The following is an 18,977-nucleotide window of genomic DNA, read 5'->3' on the forward strand; positions in this document are numbered from 1 at the left end:
CAGTCATTAAGTTAATGTTAATATTTGAAATAAAACTTGTAAAGCTCTAAGTGAATTTGACTGTGTTGTATTTGAAGGTATGATTCAACATTTTTCCATGGTCCAGTACTTAAAAAAAAAAAAATAACCAAAAGAAATCCCAGGAAATCGTAATATCGAATCGCAATACTTACAGAATCGCAATACCCACAGAATCGCAATACAAATCGTATCGCCACCTAAGTATCGTGATAGTATCGTATCGGGAGGTCCCTGCCGATTCCCGTCCCTAATCACAAGCCCAATGAACCAATCCTGTCCACTTCCTGGGTGGGGCTTTCAATATTGTTGTGCAGTAGCGTACCATGTTCTGCAGTAGCAATATGTGCTAGTTATCAGTATTCTGCAAGCTAAGCTAGCTCGGTTCGCGCTGGTGATTAGGACCAAAGTTGATCTAGCAGCACATTATTAGCCGTTTGATGACGTAATCAACCTGTAGCCTTGTGGCAACTATTGCTGATTCGTTTGTTGTCGAGAGCGACAGATAAATACATTCCCCTTCAGAAACATTGACTTGTTAATTACTGCCATATCAACACGTAGCATAGTGTAGCATTGAGTAGCTTTCAAAACGGAAAACCAGCAGAGGTTTGCGTGTTTAATGATTAAAATCTACAGGGGAGCAGTGTGTTGTTAGTGATGTTCGTTATATTTGGGCCATTTGACTGATTTCTATGTACAATTTTGCAGAATGAGAGATGGGATTTTGTGTGAAACGCTAGACAACATGTCCAGAATGTACCCTGCCTCTCCCCCAATGTCAGCAGGGATCGGCTCCAGCTCCCCCATGACCCTCAGATAATAAGCGCTATAGATAATGGATGGATGGGGTGGGTTTTTTATGGGTTTAATCAAAGCCAGGAGAGGAACTTTTTACTACACAGCAAGAGCACGATACTGATGCACTGTATGCTTTTGATAAGGGAAAAAATGAAGTAGGCTTATTATATTTAAAAGATCCCATTTAATTTTTGGATAAGAACTCGGGAAGCATTTTACAACCTTAATTCAACATGCAGTGACCATAAAGACACATCACAAAGATGTTAAAGGTGGTAGAATAAGATTAGACCAAGCTGGTAGGCAGTTTTGTGTGTGTTCACAGTGATTATTAGTTTTCTAGTTACTCACAAAAATAATTTGAAGAGTCCTGTGAAGGGCTGTGTTCTGACGCAGAACAATCAAGCTTATAAAACAAAGAGGACAGGATAATTTTGTTCGGATGATGTCATAGTGGAAATAAAAATGTACAAAAGAGTAGGAATATGGTGGCATTCAAATAATAATAACGTCCAAAGTTCACTCAGGATGTTGTTCTACAAAAATATGTGTACGTAGCTTTGTGGCACTGATATTGTAGAAGCTGTGGCGTCCATATCTGTAAAAAACAGGGTCATCTCTGCTTAGTGTCGGCTCGTCCATCAGGAGACAGAACAACTCATCTGTGGCACAGTGCTCAGAAAACAGTGTACCATCGAGGGGGCGTCTCGTACCAAGCTTGCACGCTCGACAACACGGTTACATACACAAATGAAGCCCTTAAACTCTACTTTGGTACCTAAAATTGTTCTTTAGTAGAGTCACTCTCATTCAAACCACATCTGCAATTTACACTAGTAACAAAACTGTAGAAAATACTGTCTTTAAAACCATGATCGTCAAGATTGGCATATTTTTTTAAAAATTGTTCCATTGGCACAAAAATGTCCGTAAGTGTTGATGTTCGGTATAGACGACGACATCTTTCCATCGTTTCTCTTGGCGAGGGCGGGGCCCTGTAACTGCCGTTCCTAGACGCTTTCAAAGCATATAAAACAATATTCGACAAAGAATCCTTTTACTTTGCTATGCTGTAAAAAGGTAATTCAACTATATAAAAACTCCATGACTGTACAAGATGAACGCCTGCTCGTTCGTCCGATAAGGCACAATTTCCTCCGCGTGTTCCTCATGAACAGTGTCCTCCAGCCTTAAATGTTGCTCGTTGTTTTGAAGAAGAGGAAGAAAAAAAACGCCTCGCTTTCAGACGTAAGCCCCCAATGCTGCATGGAACTCTGTGAGACACTGAACCAGCTGCTGAAACTTGGGCCTCTCCTCTGGGTCCAGGGCCCAGCAACACGCCATCACTGCAAACCTGCAACACAAGGAGAAGGGTCGGGTTAGACGTCTGTCCATGAGCAACTTAAGGATGAGGGTGGGGGGAGTGACACTGGCCTCTAACTCGGAGGATAGACGATTTAAGTGAGTGACATTTACACCCACAGTTGGTGTTGTATTCTCCAGCCGCCTGTGCAGCACTGATAAAAATGAGTGAGATGTAATCAATCATGACTTTAAATGAAGAATTTCACAGCCTCGGATATTTTGGAGAAAAAATTTTGTTTTAGTAGGAAACCAACTTCAGCTATTTCACAGAATTCAGGCGATTAATCCCTTTGTTCTTTGAATAGATTTTAAACCATTGAAGCGTTTTCCAGGACAAGTCAAATCCAAAAGGTGCGCAGTAAACATTTTTCACGAGTGTATTGTTATAGCAGCAGTGAACTAAGCTGCCAGCCAACATAAAAACATTCAAAGGGGAGAAACCCGGTCTCTTCTCTCTGTTTTTGTCAGCGTTCATTACAATCTGGAGGAGAACGTGAATCATTTTCTGAATTCTCCTTGTTAGGAGGCCGTTAATGTCATCTAAACATGAGGAAATAAAAGCATGAATCACAGATTTGGCGTATCTGTAACTCATAAACAAACAGATTTTAGCAATCTTCCAAAAAAAAAAAAAAAAAACTATATTGGATGACCTCGCTAACATGCAATTCAAAGTTAAACAACACAGGGGGTTGTTACAGAAAGTTTTGCGTGGTTGTAAAAAGGAAGCGAGGACTGTTGCTGTGTATTCAGATCGTTGGGTATGAAGACAAAAAAAAAATACTGTTTTATCAAAACATAATTGAAGACAGCAGAGGTCCAGCAGGGGTTCAAGCTAAAGGGTTTTCCACTGGGTTCAGCAGTGTATCCACAACGTAATGCAGGAAGAGACTGATGTGAACAAACAGGAGCATATACAGAAAATGAAATTATCATAAATCCAATAAAACCGTTATCAACCATGTGCCTCAGAGTTCAGTCTACTTCTACAAATAAATACTGATAAAAATATTTATGACCAACATTTATCATTTCCTTATAAAACTAAGTCTATGAATGTCAGTGTTATAGAAAACATCTTTATGAATTATGTCACTGATCTCGCAGTGACTTCAGTCAGCCATGCACAACATGTTAACGTTAACCCAGTGCAGCCGAGCTCGGAGCCTGGAAAACCCCAGTGACTCTGCAGCAGTGAGCCAGCGACAGCATCACTGTAAACCCGATATCACGGAAGGTCTCTGTAAATAAAAATGTCGTAGAGGAAAAGCGTGCGTGTGTGTGTGGACACCGCTCACTCCTTCTCCACAGTTGCAGGATGTTGATAAGCTCCATATTATTTCAGTTTGATTAAGCTGGTATTATATAACAAGGTGTCACTGAAACCCTATTGGGTCAAAGTCTGCAATAACAAGGCTGACTGCAGCAAAACAAACACACGTTGCAGTCACTGCAGAAATAAAATATGTCTGTGGGCAGTGACTTGTAAATAACCACAGACTTGTCATTTATTTTAACTGTCACGTAGAAGCACATGTGGTAAGATAGTAACGATAATGGAAAAACTACCTATCAGCATATATTAACGATTTAGTCAGTTAAAATTTTGAAAGATCGATTGTATGCTTCTATTTCTCAAGACTTTAACAAATGTATTAATTTGAACAGATTTATTGTGTATTAGTGTTCATGTTCTTCATAATGCTTCATTGACTGACTTGCCTGTGTCTCTCCAGTGATCTCAGTAAGACACTTGTTGATTACAACTGCAACCAATGATCAGTTTGTATTCCACGTTGAATCAGAGGACAAAGAAACATGTAGCTTCTTATATATAAAGCACTTTGAATTGCCTTGAAATGTTCTATACAAACACACCCACCTTTCACCCTTCAATCTAATCTAACTATTTTATCTGATCAGTAGTTCAAAAGCTGTAGTACATTTAAATATAATAGTTTTATATAGAGTAGTATTAGATTATATTTAATGTAAAATAATGTAAGATGAAGAAAGGCAGCTAATTCTTTACAATTTGAAGAGGTTTGTTTGATTGAAAAATAACATGTCTTTATGTTCCGTCCACCTATTAATATATTAATCTGCAAATTGTTGCAGGTTTAGTTCTTAATGAAAATATGTCTCAGATCCAGAGTTTGAATATGTAGCTAACCTCATAATAGGAACCACAGTTCAGCAGTACCACGAAATACATCCTCCAAGACGACCGTACTGTTCAGAAAGTCGACACATCTTCCGCCGCAATCTATAAACACACCTCTTCTGACTACACCTTGAATAAATGTTTAAACTAACAATTTAGTAGCACTTAAACTGCACTTACTGATAGCACTTTGTAATTTGGTTTTCTTGAAGAAATAGTAGTTTCTTGATTCTTGTTGTTCTGGGTTTGTACCCTCATGGTTGAATGCACTTATTGTAAGTCGCTTTGGTTAAAAGCGTCAGCTAAATGTGATGTTCAACCTGCACCTCTTTAAAACTGTTTCGTCAAAGCCTGAACATTGACATTAGAGGAATGATTTATTACAGGACTGCTGTATCAGACTGCATTAGTTTTAGGAAGGCATTCCTAACTGAAAACTTAGACACTTTGGGGAATTTGGAATGTCTATGTTAATCTGTAATGATAATTTCCAGTGTGAAGGTACACTGGCCTCAAAGTCAACATTAAAAAAAATATATAATAATATTAAACAGCTTTTGGAAAAGTGTTGAACAATATTTGGGATTGAACCAATAGAGTAACTTACACAAGTTAATGGTCACAATTTTAAATCTGTGTTTTCTCAGAAATCAATGAATCAGGAAATAAATGTGAGAATGTGTGATCAACGTACAGTTCATCTGGACAGTTGATTGGTTGTGCTATTCTGTACCCATCCTTCAGATAGGCCGACATCTCAAAAGGGTCAATGTCGACGTAGGGGGTCTGGCCCAGAGTCATCAGTTCCCACAGGGTCACTCCGAAGGCCCACTGTGAAAACACAAGTGATTAGCACTGATACCAGCGTTTACTTTCATTTACAGCATTTCCTAAACATAATCTACAGAAGCAGTTGTTTCTCATGTGTTATTTTCCAACAGGATAAACATAATCACCATTTCTATCCAGAGCCCGGTGCCCGTTTACGTTCAAATACAACATGTTCCACAGGAACAATGCAAGGAAATTATGTTGAAAAGTTTATGTGCAAAATAAATAATCAGTGCAAGTCTTAGTAGAGAGGATGGAAGTAAACAGTCGGGTGGCAGTTATGTGTCAGGCAACTCTTGGTCCAAACTCCCGTGTCAGCGAGGGCACGCTCTGTACTGACCCTCACGCTGACCTCCCATAAGGGGACAAAGAAAATAGGACTTCCTCATTCTTCTGAACAAGTGTTACTTTCATCATCATGAACATTTATCTTAGGTCACTTGGGCTTTGAGAAGGTGTCGACCTTACACTTGTTGTGAGGGGTCATAATTATGTAAAATCAATCTGTTTATGTCTCGATCAGTGCTGACAGTGACTTATGAACAGGCCACAGCAAAGGATCCCTGAGAAGAGCTACTTGCTGCTGTGTCAGTGTGTCATGACCTTTAATGGAGTGACACGAAACATTTGGAGGAAGGGCAGGGAGTTTCTCCGGTGCTCTGCTATCCTGAGACAGGAAAGAGGGAAGAGACGGAGACTCGAGGAGCTTAACACTGCTACTCCCTTCCCTCTGATACCTTGACTAACCGTCTGAGAACGGCTTCAACACAATTGGTGCCATTTCCTGTATCACCTTCTTTATTTTATGGCCCCTGGAAATATTTTATCTATTAAAAACCCTGAGAGACAGGAAATGTTACTTTTTTGTTGGTGAATACACTTTCCACAGATTAGAGAGCTGCATCCTTAGCTGTGCAATATACTTCCTGTTTGACCTCCTGTATGTGTAGGCAAACGGCTGCATTGTAAACATCTATTTCCTCACATAAATGCTTATGTGCTGTGCGTGTTACTGGAGGATTCTAGCTGAGGGCCCACCACACAACTCAGACTACATTGTAGTTTGCTCCGCTCTATAATCTTTGACTCGGACAGATGTTTCTGCCACTTCCATAACTGCATGTGGTAAACATTAACAAAGATGGCGACACGCACAGAGATCAACATTTCACTAATGTAAAGATCGAGTCAGAAAAGGGGGCGATCGTGCAACAGTAGGTGGTTCGTCAGACCCCTTAATCAGACATGCTATGAAAACGGCTAGATTACTTTTCTTGTCTGCCATTTCACTGCCACTTCTGTTGGTCATGCCCAACCTACACATCGAACGCATGCAGGATCCACGAGGCAGCCATCTTGAATATGCGTAGTACACAGCAAGTATATCGTGGGCCTTTAGCTGCAAGAAGTACATTGTGCATCTGGTACATTATTTCTTACCACGTCACTCGCACTAGAGAAGTCATTGTTGAGCAAGCTTTCCAGGGCCATCCAGCGAACGGGCCGGTTCTCATTATCTCCGAGACAGTGGTAATCCATGGGAAATAGGTCCCGAGCAAGAGCATTGTCTGTAATCTTCACCTGCATGTTGTCATCAATGCTGCCGGGGGGAGTGGGGGGAGCGGGAGAGACAAGTATTATTTTTTTTTAGATTAAATTCCAAAGAAAATCTACTTAATGCTACAGGAAGAAGTAAGGACAAATGACGACAGTGTTGAGTTGGGTCAGGGACACTTACACGCAGTTCCTGGCGGCGAGGTCTTTGTGGATGACCTCCCTACGAGCCAGGTAGCTCATTCCACAGGCAATCTGGATCGCCATGTACACTAGGTCTTGTTGAGAGATTGCCTGAAAGGAAACGAGGGAGGGAGAGACGATGTACGGTTGAGAAACAGAGGCAGGAAAATCAAAAAAAGGGGGGGGGGGGGGACAGGAAACCGCAGCTGACGTGACTTAACTGTAGTAAAATGGGTCTTCTGTGTTAAATTGTTCTAATATCTGTAAATAGTCGTCAGCCTAATTTGTGTCAAAACTGGGAGTTACAGACACGAGAACAATTTAAATGTTCCCATACAAGTGAAAAGTTAATCAATTGAAGTAGCAGAACAATCTTGTGCCCTGGAAAATAACATTTTAGAGGAATTTTGGTCCACAACAAAAAATGTATTATAAAAGAAAAAGGTCATCTACTTAGTAAACACAACCACAACACACTTTTATTTTTAGCCATGTTAGTCTCAAGTAGGAGGCTGTAGCAAGGGGGGATATCGGTCAGAGCCAACAGGAGGTTGAAAGTTTGGTTCTTAGAGTAACATTAAGCAATCACGACAACCGTTTAATGGATTGCCATACAATTTGTAACAAATATTCATTGTAACCATGGATGTGAGCATGTGACCATGGATCCTACTGACGTGGATGATCCTATGACTCTAGTGCCCCCAAGAGATTAACATTTGAGTTTTTAAGTGAAACAATTAAACAGTTATTGGACAAATATCCACAAAAAAAAGACAGACTTCATTGCGGTCCCTTCTGTCTGTCTGTCTGTAAGGTCACAGTCAGGGGGAACGATACACAACAGAATGTGTTCTGTATCATCTCGGACAATCATCACGATTGATTTTCTTCTCCCTGGTCTGCAAATGAATATGATAAGAACTGACCTACTTGGTATTTGTGGGATCACTGCTGGGTTAGACACGAGGGAGGAATTGCTCTACCAAAGGTGAGGATTTGCTTGAAAAAGTTGTTTTGGCTTAACCCGGCTGTGAGTAGCATCATCATACCTTCCCCGACCCCCATACCCAGCACATCAGACACCGAGCCAAGAAGAAGCAGTTCCAGCCATTGCATCAGAGAGGTTGGTGTGATATACGTGTTCAATAATTTAGTGGAGCCCACAAAATACGTTATAAAATTTAAAATGGTCCTTGACAAAAAAAAAAGTTCCCCACCCCTGATTTAGCCTGAACCCCCTCTTTGCCAAAGCTCGGCCTCCCAGAGCTGCTAGCATGGCTGTCGGCTTGTTTTGTTTGGTCTAGTGCAAAGAGCAACAGATGACATCAGCGGTGAAATGTTAAACCATAGCATTAATAGTTCTGAGCAACTTTGAGGGAGATTGATCTGACTGACGTGGTTCCTCTGTCGAGGTTTGAGTGTCAGTCATTAGAGAAACTTGCTTTTAATGCTTGTAGCTGCTCAAGGCCATGTAAACATTGGTGTGGCCAAAGAGAGTTTTCTACACATCTGATCTACTACAGGGAGTCCGCTGCATGAACCCTGGCTAAAGTACCCAAAGTGGGAATGTTTTGGTTGTTTAATCTTATCTGAGAGTGGACGCCGCTGTGATACAGCCTAAATTAATTAATCCCCACAACACAAAAAGTCTTGGCAACCATTGAACACAGATAAGAACATTTAAAGTCAACAACTTGGACCAAAGTGAGACACGTGTAGCTGGCGCTCGACTGTCGAGCACGATGTAACTGGTTTGTGAAAACTTGACAACTGTGGAAAAGGTCAACACTCACCACGTGTTCTCCCCCCTCAGCACCACAGTTCTACCTTCCAAACCAGATGTTCACTTTCAGAACAAATGCCACACTGTGGTGTTGTACTTTCCTCAGTTTTATCTCCTCTATACTGAAACACTGATTTATAGGTCCACGTTTCTTGCACCCGCAGAAACTTAATGACTATGTCTTTCTCCCTGACAAGTGCCAGAAAGTGAGATTGCATAGAGTAAAGGTGCTGATGTGTTAACTGAAACTTCATAAAAGATGTTTTGATTAATGCAAATGGATGGCAAGCTTCGTCTTGTGATTGCAAAAATGTTTGCTGCATCTGTATTTTGGATTTGGTCGGATTCGCACTGTGTCTTTGCCAAGCACATCAAAGACTCCCTGGGGTGAACCTGTACAAAAGACTGATTGTCTTTACATAGCAAATAAAAATCTCTGCCCTGAGCACCAGCTTCATGATTATCTCAACAGTCCTTCTAATAACAGTGTAAACTTGTAGATGGTATTTGCTGTGGATTGCCGCAAACACACAAAACATTCTTTCAGGCTTGACACGGGATTTAATCTGACTTTTCTTCCAATTTGGGGGGGATTTATTTTAATAGCTCAATAAATGTCTGTGCCATACATGGCTCGCATCGAGGTATTTATCTTAATGGCTTAATAAGTGCCTTAAAGCTCCAGAAAATGTACTCCGATTTAAAAGCCTCACCTGTGGGTTGTTAGCCTCTGCTAGCTTGCACTGCCGCAGGAACAGCTTGAGGTTCCCCCAGGCCATGAAAGGCAACAGCACCATTGGCTTCTCTCCATCCTCCGTACACACGTGACTTATGGGTAACAGATTTCTGAGGGCAGAGAGTGAGAGCAATTAAGGAACAGGAGCACTGTGTGTGACAGATGGAAAATATAGTGTTTTTGTACATGTGTAGAAGTTTGATGCATGTCAAACAGGTTCATGGAATTCAAAAGTTCATGTTAATGGGCTAATCCAAACCACTGCCAAACTGTTGAGGAGGAAGTCAGTTTATCTTACTGACAAATTACTGACAAAAAAGAGGAAAAGAGGAAGGAGCAGGACAGTCTTTTTCACATGAAGGCAGAGCAGTTAAGGCATGAGCCCCCTATCAAAATATAGCATCTTTTTGAGAAATAAACAGTTTCAGTTACAGTATCTGCTCCATATCTAAAATGTAGTCGTCTTTCATCAACATTCAGAACGAGTAATTTAGAAGAGGACCACAGGAAATGCTCTGACGGTGCAGTGTTGGCTTTGGACTAAACCAGAGCTTTAAGGCTACTTCAACATTCACACTGTTCCAAAAGTGGACGACAGTATAACCATGGTAATGGTTAATACTGCTATTTGGGAGCTATAATGGCCAAATGAACTTGTTAGCTTATTATATTTCTTTTGATATATATATATATACATTTTTTTTATCATAAACTGCCCCAAAACCACAAATAACCTCCTGTGTTCTGTGAGTGCTTCCACTTACCTGTGATGGAGTCCACGAAGTTTGCAACTTTCCGTCAATATCATGGTCACCTGCACCTCAGACGCATTATCTATGAATTATTTCAGAGACACAATCGGATATGAGTCCCTTATAGCTGCGGGTTTGCAGTAGCAGATGAAAAGGTAAGGTTACATTACTCTGTGACTCGATGAAGTGTTAGCTTTTTACTTGTTTCCCAGCACAGATCCCTGTTCTCATAGTTATTTTTAGTGGGAAACTGGGTTTGCCAGTTTTTAAATCTGTGAATGCCCCTTTGCCATCGTGTGGTACTCCCAAAAGGAGCATGAGAAGGAAGTAAAGAGTTTAACAAAGCCAAGACTGGCACGAGGATATTGTTCGCTGGAGGTATCCACCCCTCCCTGAGTAAACATGAGAAAGGAGAGGTCAGAAGGCAACTGGCAGAGAGAGCCGACACATGCCGCTAACAAACAACCCGACACTCCCATATAGAGGAGGCCTTTCGCTAATGTGCAAAAGCTGCAGCGCGAGTAAGACTTGCAATTAATCTACGGTCAGATCAGTGTACTGGACTGAAACAATGTATGGACATCTGCTGAAGTCATTAGAGAAGCACTTATTTTTACAGGCCATGTTTGGTTAACAGCCTAAAGCGCTCAACACCAGGGTTCACACAACAAAACACACTAGAATAATCACCTCCTCCAACCTGTCGACTTCACATTCATGTCCATCCAGGCTTAAATTGAATAAAAGGTACTAAATCTATTTTTTAGTTATGACCGAAAAACCAGTTTATGAAGTAAGTGATCTATGACCACTAAACTCTAATCAATTCATCCTGGAGCCCAAGTGGATGTTTGTGCCAGATGTGAAGAAATCCCCTTCAGGTGTTGTTGAGAGAATGGGATGGGCAGAATTCTATACAGACACCCCAGAACATGCACTGAAGACTTTTTTCAGGACTTTGAACAAAATATGTTAGGTGTATTATGTCTGTTGGGACGTCACAGTGACTTTTACATTTGACACATTTGTTCCTGCAGTATCACTCTAATAAGAATGAGACGGACGGACAACCCTAAAACAGCACTTCTCGACCACAACTGTTACTGGCTTGGAAGCACAAAAACAGACCTAAAAAAATCAAATCATTGAAATCAAATTAAAAACCACACGGTGTCAACTGAAATGTTTGATATATTATGTTTCAGTCCACTGACCTTGGTCATTCCTCTCACGCCTTTGGCATTATAATCATGTTTCAGTCTATTGATGCTTACTGAGCTTGACAGTGTTTATTTTGCCAAACCTCACTTCTTAGAAAACCCACAGCATGTTGAACATTAATAGAGATGGGAAAACTTACAACACTCCACTTGACAATATTTTCATTTCTTTGACAACTGTGCAGTCAACTGAGCGTTTTCATAGCCAGCACGGAACGCATACCTTTCACTGTCTTCACAAAGACCTGCTTCTCCTTACTTGGGTCCTTCTCGTCCAGCAGCACGCCGTGGAAGATGCGGCCAAACGTGCCTGTCAAACACAAACCACAGGTTTTTCTCTGGGGAAAAGGGCAGGAGAAACAAAGCCAGAGGCATCACATTCAAGGATCGAAATGCCATCGCTGTCGCTGGCCGTCATGCCTGGCTGGTCTGTGGACAGAGGTGGACAGGCTTCTGCTTAAAACACTTTGTCTCTTAATGGGATTAGGCAGGTTTGGCTCCTGTGTCGCTGACAGAAGCCAAAACAAGAGCAAGTCAGTGGAGCGCAGAGGGTCTTTCATTGGGTCCAATGATTCACAACTTTGTACAATGTAAGACGGCTAAGTGAGCACGTTCATCATCTCCGTTGTCTAAACTGTCACCGCTTTGCTCCGAGGACTTTGCTGAGGTAAAATACCATTTCACAACGTAAACCAGTAACGTAAACTTAAAAAACCCCATCTGAACCCTTAGGCTAACTACGCCTTGTGTTTCAAGCACAGACAAACATAACAACAGGGTGAGTGTTTGACTGTCTTCCTCCAGCTCCTGCCTTCTGTTGAGCCTGTCTGGACCTGCCGGCTCCCAAGAACAGAACACTCAGAGTTCAACCACCTCCGAGACGTGGCCTGCATTTCTCTGATTTCTTTGTACCTCAGGTGTTATCTCTTGTGTGTTTTCAAGGTTTATTTTGAATTTGCTGACATTTTGTAATTCATTTGACTTTTATTTTACCTCAAGACTGTCCAACAATGACCCTTGTAAAGCGTGAGAGTAAAAGTTTTCAGGCAGTTTTAATTAAAAAACCTCAGGGCTGACTGAGGACACTGAATGCTGTGGAAGATCTTTTGGTGTTTTTGAACATTGGCTTATTCAGATGTTCTCCTACTGGAGGGCCGGCAGGAAAAACTCCAGAGAAAGTCCAGAGGAATTTTGCATGCACACATACAGCCCTTCTGGAGATTATCCAGAGTTCAGTGCATGTCTGAAAGCAGATATTGTAAGAAATTGTGCAGTAGATAGTCAACCAACTAGTCATTAATTTTTAATTGAAGTTACAACACAACACAGAGGAATTGCAGAGGTTATGCTTGACCCTGAAATAAAATATAAAGTTGATAATTGCTCACAGTGATATGCTGATTCTGAATATGTAAATTCATCCTTGATAAACCATGAATGTCTGCACAAAAAAGCATTTATGAGTTGTTGAGATATTTCTCAATTTACAGCTTGTCAGCCACAGTGCAACCAGAGTTAAGAACAGCAATTTTTATGTTTCTTTCAATTACAGTGTCTAGATTTAAGTCATAAAACACAGAAGAATAAAGAAAATAATTTGGCAAGAGAATACTACCTATGTTCACAAACAATGACAGTAAGCCCCTAAAGGCGTTTAGGTGGCATTTCAAAACAGAACACCCACACTGTTGTGTTGTATTCATCCTTGGGTAACTCTTACATCACTCCAACAGCCACAATAAACCCCAGCGTGGGCAAATCTCCAGAAAGTGAAGTACGGTCTTGTTCAGTACCATCACTCCATGACAAGGCTGAATCCCATCCAAGAGCATCCAGAGTCTCCAGAGACGAAGACTGATCGAGCCAAACTGAAGCTGAATGTTTATCTTCAGGGCCTTAGACTTTCGGTCAATATGTTATATACCTCAGGAGGAACGATTTAAAGTTTATGGAAAGTTTATAATTGTTTGGAGTTAAGCTCTGACTCTTATATGACCGTCGAGAGAAGTGCAGTACAGTGACCTGTCTCTGCATAATATCCTCAGAGCATGAAAAGAAAATAAAAAGGGAAAAAATTAAAAGGAACACATGTCAGTGTTGTGCAGATGAAAAACATTAAACTAAAAAACAGATGTAGTAAAGTAAAATTTATACTCTCACACTACTGTATCTCAGCTTTCGGGGTTTCTGAACGTCCCAACAAGACACATTTAAGACTTTTCAAGAACATTATAAATTCAATTTAAGGCTTATTTCACATCCACGCTGGCCAACAAAAGTATATGAAGTCCCAGAATTACAGTAAATCCCAATAACCTCATTTGACATCCAACTGGATATGAAGATAAAGTGTGTGTTGGTGTGTTTGTTTGCTGTTGGGTTTTTCTGGCAGATTTAAGAATTTCTGACTTCCCATGTGACTGTATGCTTTTATACCCAATTTAAGCATTTTCTTAAACAAGATGCTCTTGGCTTCAAATTGAGTTGAATTTTTTATTCAACATGTATGTTACATTACCGAGGGGAATTCTAAATAATTACATCTAATTTCCCAAAGCACATTTAAAAGCGCATTTGAAAATGAATTAATTTAATAAATAAACATTACCTTCATATGTGGATTGTATGATTTTTCAGAATGAAGAAAAATTACGTTATTCGACTTTTCCCTGCACCCGTGTTCGGATTCGTAATCTGATGGCTACGGGCTTGACACTCTACAACGTACGAAAAAAAACATGATACAAACACTTGATATAAATACACAGCATTAACAGCCTTGTTACCTCCACCAAGAGGTTATGTCTTTATCTGCATTTGTTTGCTATTTAGTTTGCGGGATTATGAAGAAAAAAGACATAATGTTGGTGAGTGTCCAGATCCCAGACCCAGGAATCTTTTTTCACTTGTGAAAACATTCTGCGATACAGTGTTTTTAATATTGTTGATATATGGGATATAAATTTATGTATGTGTGTAAAATTTGGTGCAGATCCAGATAAAAGTCTGGTTCTAGTGAATTTAATATGGTTTCAAAAGGGGACTGTTAGACCTTGGTGGAGGTATTTGCTCTCTGAGGGCCATTCTAGTTGTTAATGCGGCCAAATGTTTCATCAGGGGAGGTGGTTTGGACCAGAGCTTTGAATGTATATACATCCCTGTATGCTGTAGCCCCATGCAGTAAAAACTGAGGCTCATATTTACAACACTCCTGAAAATGTAATTCTGCACTTCTAACTAAATAAACATTCATAAATCCGAATTGTGTTGGGTAGCGTACATTTTGCAGCAGCTGCTTTTTTATAACTTTAGATTTTCACACGTGCATTCAACAGAACTTTCCCACTTTTAAAAGCTCCATTTAAAAAAATTCTAACGACTAGCGTTAAAGCTGACATTCTACAACTTTTATGTCTGTTCTTGTCAACAAAGGGTTACAATGATCTATAATTTATGCCTCATTCTGTCACACCTCCGCTATCAGCTGCAGGCTTTTCACTGCACTTCCTTCTATTTCATGGCTTCTTATACGGTTGGGGGACAAATTAAATTAACTTTATGACATTGAAGTCATATAGGCTCCTGCTGAATATCATCCCCGAGACCATTCACGACAAAATGAAGTCATCAGTTGCGCAGGCGGAGGTTTAATCTTTATAGCCGACTAAGCACTGACATGACGTGAAGTCATTCTTTCTGGTGCCTTGACAGCACCGCTTAAATGTTGTAAGAATATAAAGATTTTCTCAGACGGTCAGGAAGCCTTTGTACCTTTGTTCGGAAAATAAGTCATTCTCTGAGAATAAGGCATTTATAATCCTCAGGTGTGTATGTGTATGTGTGGGAAACTACAACTGCTGCTTTCTTTACAGTCATTTTTAGTCACCTCATTAAACCATATTTCAAAAGCTCAGTATAATTTGAACACTGTCAGTATTTCATTACTCTGTTCCAATAGTGTGCAGCTCTTTTTGTTTGTAGTTTCATTTTATTTTCATTTATTTATGTTTATAAATTAACACACAATAATCAACATTTTTGTAAATGTGTCAGTGATAGCCATCTGGCTAATATATAACTGTAGTCCTTTGGCCAGATGTTTGAGAGATGTTTTTTCTTAATAATTTGTTTGTGTCTTTCCTTGATTTGTTGTAAATTGTTTGTTGGTTTTTAAGTGCAAATAAATCAAAACATTACCACAATGAACTGGTTTGTTGATACAAGTTTCTTTTATAAAAAATGGTCAGAAGGTAGTTAGGGTGACTCTCAGAACTTAATGGAGGTATACAAATGTTTCTCATTAATTATCTCGACTGGGGCGGCCTTCCATATTCTAATTTGTCCTGCCACAGTTTCATAATAAAGCAAAACAATTTTGAACACTTCTCATAATAAAGTAAGATCTCTAACTTGTTGTTTTCCTCGGTTGCTGCATTGTTGCTGCAACGTACACAGCCACGCAGACAATCGGACCACAGTCTCAGCTGCAGTTTAGCACGTACCCGTAAGTAGCACTGCAGTTCTCTCTCTCCAATACGTGCGAAAGCAACTTTCGTGCACATGCACGTGTATATTTAATGAAATTAAATGCTAATTAAAGCCACACCATCAAAACATCTGCACCAACCTGCCACTCAAAACTCACATCCACAGCAGCATTCATGAACAAAGCAAGGGGAAACATTTGTAACCACATCACATGGCACAATCTGTGCTCTTGGCTTTTCAAAGAGGTGCTTATGACACAATTTGAATACCACTGTGTGTCTAGTAGGGGTGCAACGATTAGTCGACGTCGTCGACAAAAATCGATGACAAGAATAGTCGCTGACGAATTTACTCGTCGATGATTCGTTGGTTACGTCACAGCACGTGTTTTTCGTGCCGCGCAGCGGAACTAAACGGCGTTTTACCGGAGGTGCTGATGACAGCAGCTGAGGAGTGAGCCATCTCGCTTCCTTCCTATCTCTGAAAGTCGCGCATGTGCAATAGCGTCAAAACACGGAGCATTGCCGGCTTCCGCTGGAGCAGCATCGCGCACCAGAAAGTAAAAAGTTCGGGAGAACTTCACCCGTAACAGCCCGAAAAAAACTACCTGCAGTATCTGCACAGCGGACCTGTTCTCCATGGAAGCAGGTCACGCGCATGTTAGGAGGAGGCACGTGTGACGTCGTAACGGAGACGATGCGGACTCGCCTCTGTAAGATGTTATATATAAACGTATATACCTGCGCGCAGGATTCTAGCATCCATTACAAAAATATGGTTTAAACTTTTTATTAACGAGTTTAAAAGCGAAAAGTTATCCTATTGCCTGACAAACGTCTTTTTTTAATCACAATTATTTGGTCAGAAGAAGACTGTAGTTTCGTTTGTTGATGTTTTTATTGCTGTTACTTTCCCTGTTATTTTTGTTAACAGGAAAAATGGATACATGATTTTTAATTTATCTTTTTTATTAGAACTTTGCCTGTCCTTGGTTTTAAATGGTCAAAAACTTGATTTGTCTTTGCTTTTGTGTCACAGTACCCTTATATGCAGCAAAGTTTATTAAAAGACATTTTTTTTAATGAAGTAACAATCTTTATTGCCTGTTTTTTCAGTCATCACATGCCTCGAACAACCTCAAGCAAAATTTCAAAGCTGTTTGCTAAATAAGAGCAATTGAGAATTTGTGTCATTCATAATCCGATTAGTCGATTAATCGTTTCAATAATCGGTGACTAATCGACTATCAGAATAGTCGTGAGTTGCAGCCCTAGTGTCTAGATAATGTTCACACTCTTGGGAAGAACTCGGAAGTCATTGGGGGTTCACAAAGAGAAAAGAGGGATGAGGAAAGAGGGAGCACGAGAGACAAATACCTTCATGCAAGACATCTTGTAGTGTGACCCTCTCCCTTGAGATGGCGATGTCTTTCACTTTAGATTTAGCCTCCAATAGCGAAACGCTCCTCAGGTCATTCTTCTCTATGCGGAGAGATGGGTAGCCTGAGAGGATGAAAAAACAAAGAGTCTCATTAAAGATACACATAATCCAAAACACTTTCTTACTGAGTCACAGGTCTTTTAACTCAGATTACCACGAGATAAAAAAGCGGGGGGACATCTGCTTTGCATCACTTTTGAAAGAGATCCCTTTATGACTGACACACAGATTTACTGTAAAACACACAAATCCCTCACACGCATTCAAAGAATTCCAGATATTAAAAGAAACGTGGTCAGCATGAGATGTACAGTACCGTAAACATGTTTCATCAAAGTAACAACACGCAAAGTCCTGTATTAGAGCAGGACCGTTACAAGGCCTCCCCATGTACTCTGCTGGTTGAGTCAGGTCGGTAAGTTTTCATATGAAACACACACACACACACAGGGGCCGTTCCTTACCGTATCTAAGTATCTACACATAAATGTACAAACTGTTTATACACAAGCCCTTTCTATCAACACACTTCATATGTGAGTTATAACCAGACCTCAGGTGTGTGTAAAACCAATCTGACAGGCTGGGAACAGCAGTTTGGACGAAAGGTTTGTAAACCACAGATGAGACAGAAATAATGGAAAACTTCCCAGCAAACAACCTTCAGACACAATTGAAGGTAACATTAAGTCCCTTTGTGTTTTTATAAACTACATATGATACTTTGTAGAGAACATTTAAATTGTATGAGATTATTTGAGATTAAAATAAGTCTTTGATATCAAAATGAACCTCAAAACATAATAAAAGTGTTTTACATTTTTCTATGTTGTGGGTCCAAAGATTCACACTTTGCATTGGCTATTTTGCAAATTTAAACATATTTGAAGTTTAAATCTCTGCTGCACATGAAGTGTAAAATAAGGAGTTACATAGAACAGATCAATGCTGCCCTCTGCAGGTAAAATTGAGAACACCATTTATTTTCGAAGGAATGAAAACAAATGTTCACAAAAGTTAACAAGAAACATATGCATCACACAAACACACGCTTTGCAAAAGGTTCACAACAAATCCAAAAGATTTGTATATTATTTTGTATATTCTTACATTATTTTATATGAATAGGAAGTAACAATTCATCTTTTCACAGCAGCCATTTTGACAGGTTGTGCTCTATTTATGCTGAATGAAGTATATTTAATATCCATTTATAATTAAGCTTCTCCCTTTTCCAGTGTGAACACTACATATCCAAAACCTTCATAGATTGAGTTTATTGAATGTAATTGATAAGTGTTTGGGACACAAGTCAGGGCTGTTTACATGTATACGACAGGCAAATTGATGTCATGTCAGTGACCTGGTGATTCATTCCTCACTAATGTACACTTGACCCAGCTGTCCATGAAAATGTGCTGCATGTGTATTCAGGGATTGGGCTAGCGAGCCAATCACCTGCGTGGACTGGGGAATATGTAGCTTTTTTCTGTAAAATCTCTGTCCGCCCAGTAAGAGAGAGAGGAAAAATGGAATGCTTAGGCGAGTAGAGGATGCATCATGAGTGGTTGAGGATTGTGAAGGAGAGCAGCAGCATTAATAGAGGGTGGCTACATAGTTACTGCTACTGATATTTCAT

At 40.1% G+C, this 18,977-nt stretch overlaps 1 protein-coding gene across 3 annotated transcripts in view; it reads right to left on the reverse strand.

The window, feature by feature from the left end:
- Window positions 1-986: 986 nt before the first annotated feature.
- The window catches only part of ryk (receptor like tyrosine kinase), a 48,785-nt gene continuing 30,794 nt past the window's right edge, over window positions 987-18,977 (reverse strand). For all 3 annotated transcript variants that reach the window (XM_061078304.1, XM_061078305.1, XM_061078302.1), the window contains 8 exons: window positions 17,275-17,400; window positions 11,634-11,720; window positions 10,203-10,272; window positions 9,416-9,548; window positions 6,918-7,027; window positions 6,620-6,779; window positions 5,043-5,179; window positions 987-2,173 (listed from right to left, as the gene is read on the reverse strand). In XM_061078304.1, the coding sequence (XP_060934287.1) occupies window positions 2,062-2,173; window positions 5,043-5,179; window positions 6,620-6,779; window positions 6,918-7,027; window positions 9,416-9,548; window positions 10,203-10,272; window positions 11,634-11,720; window positions 17,275-17,400 (935 nt within the window). In that variant the 3' untranslated portion in view covers window positions 987-2,061. The remainder of the gene's footprint in view (window positions 2,174-5,042; window positions 5,180-6,619; window positions 6,780-6,917; window positions 7,028-9,415; window positions 9,549-10,202; window positions 10,273-11,633; window positions 11,721-17,274; window positions 17,401-18,977) is intronic.

Source organism: Limanda limanda, chromosome 9 (genome assembly GCF_963576545.1).
Source record: "Limanda limanda chromosome 9, fLimLim1.1, whole genome shotgun sequence".
NCBI classification, from domain to species: Eukaryota; Metazoa; Chordata; class Actinopteri; order Pleuronectiformes; family Pleuronectidae; genus Limanda; species Limanda limanda.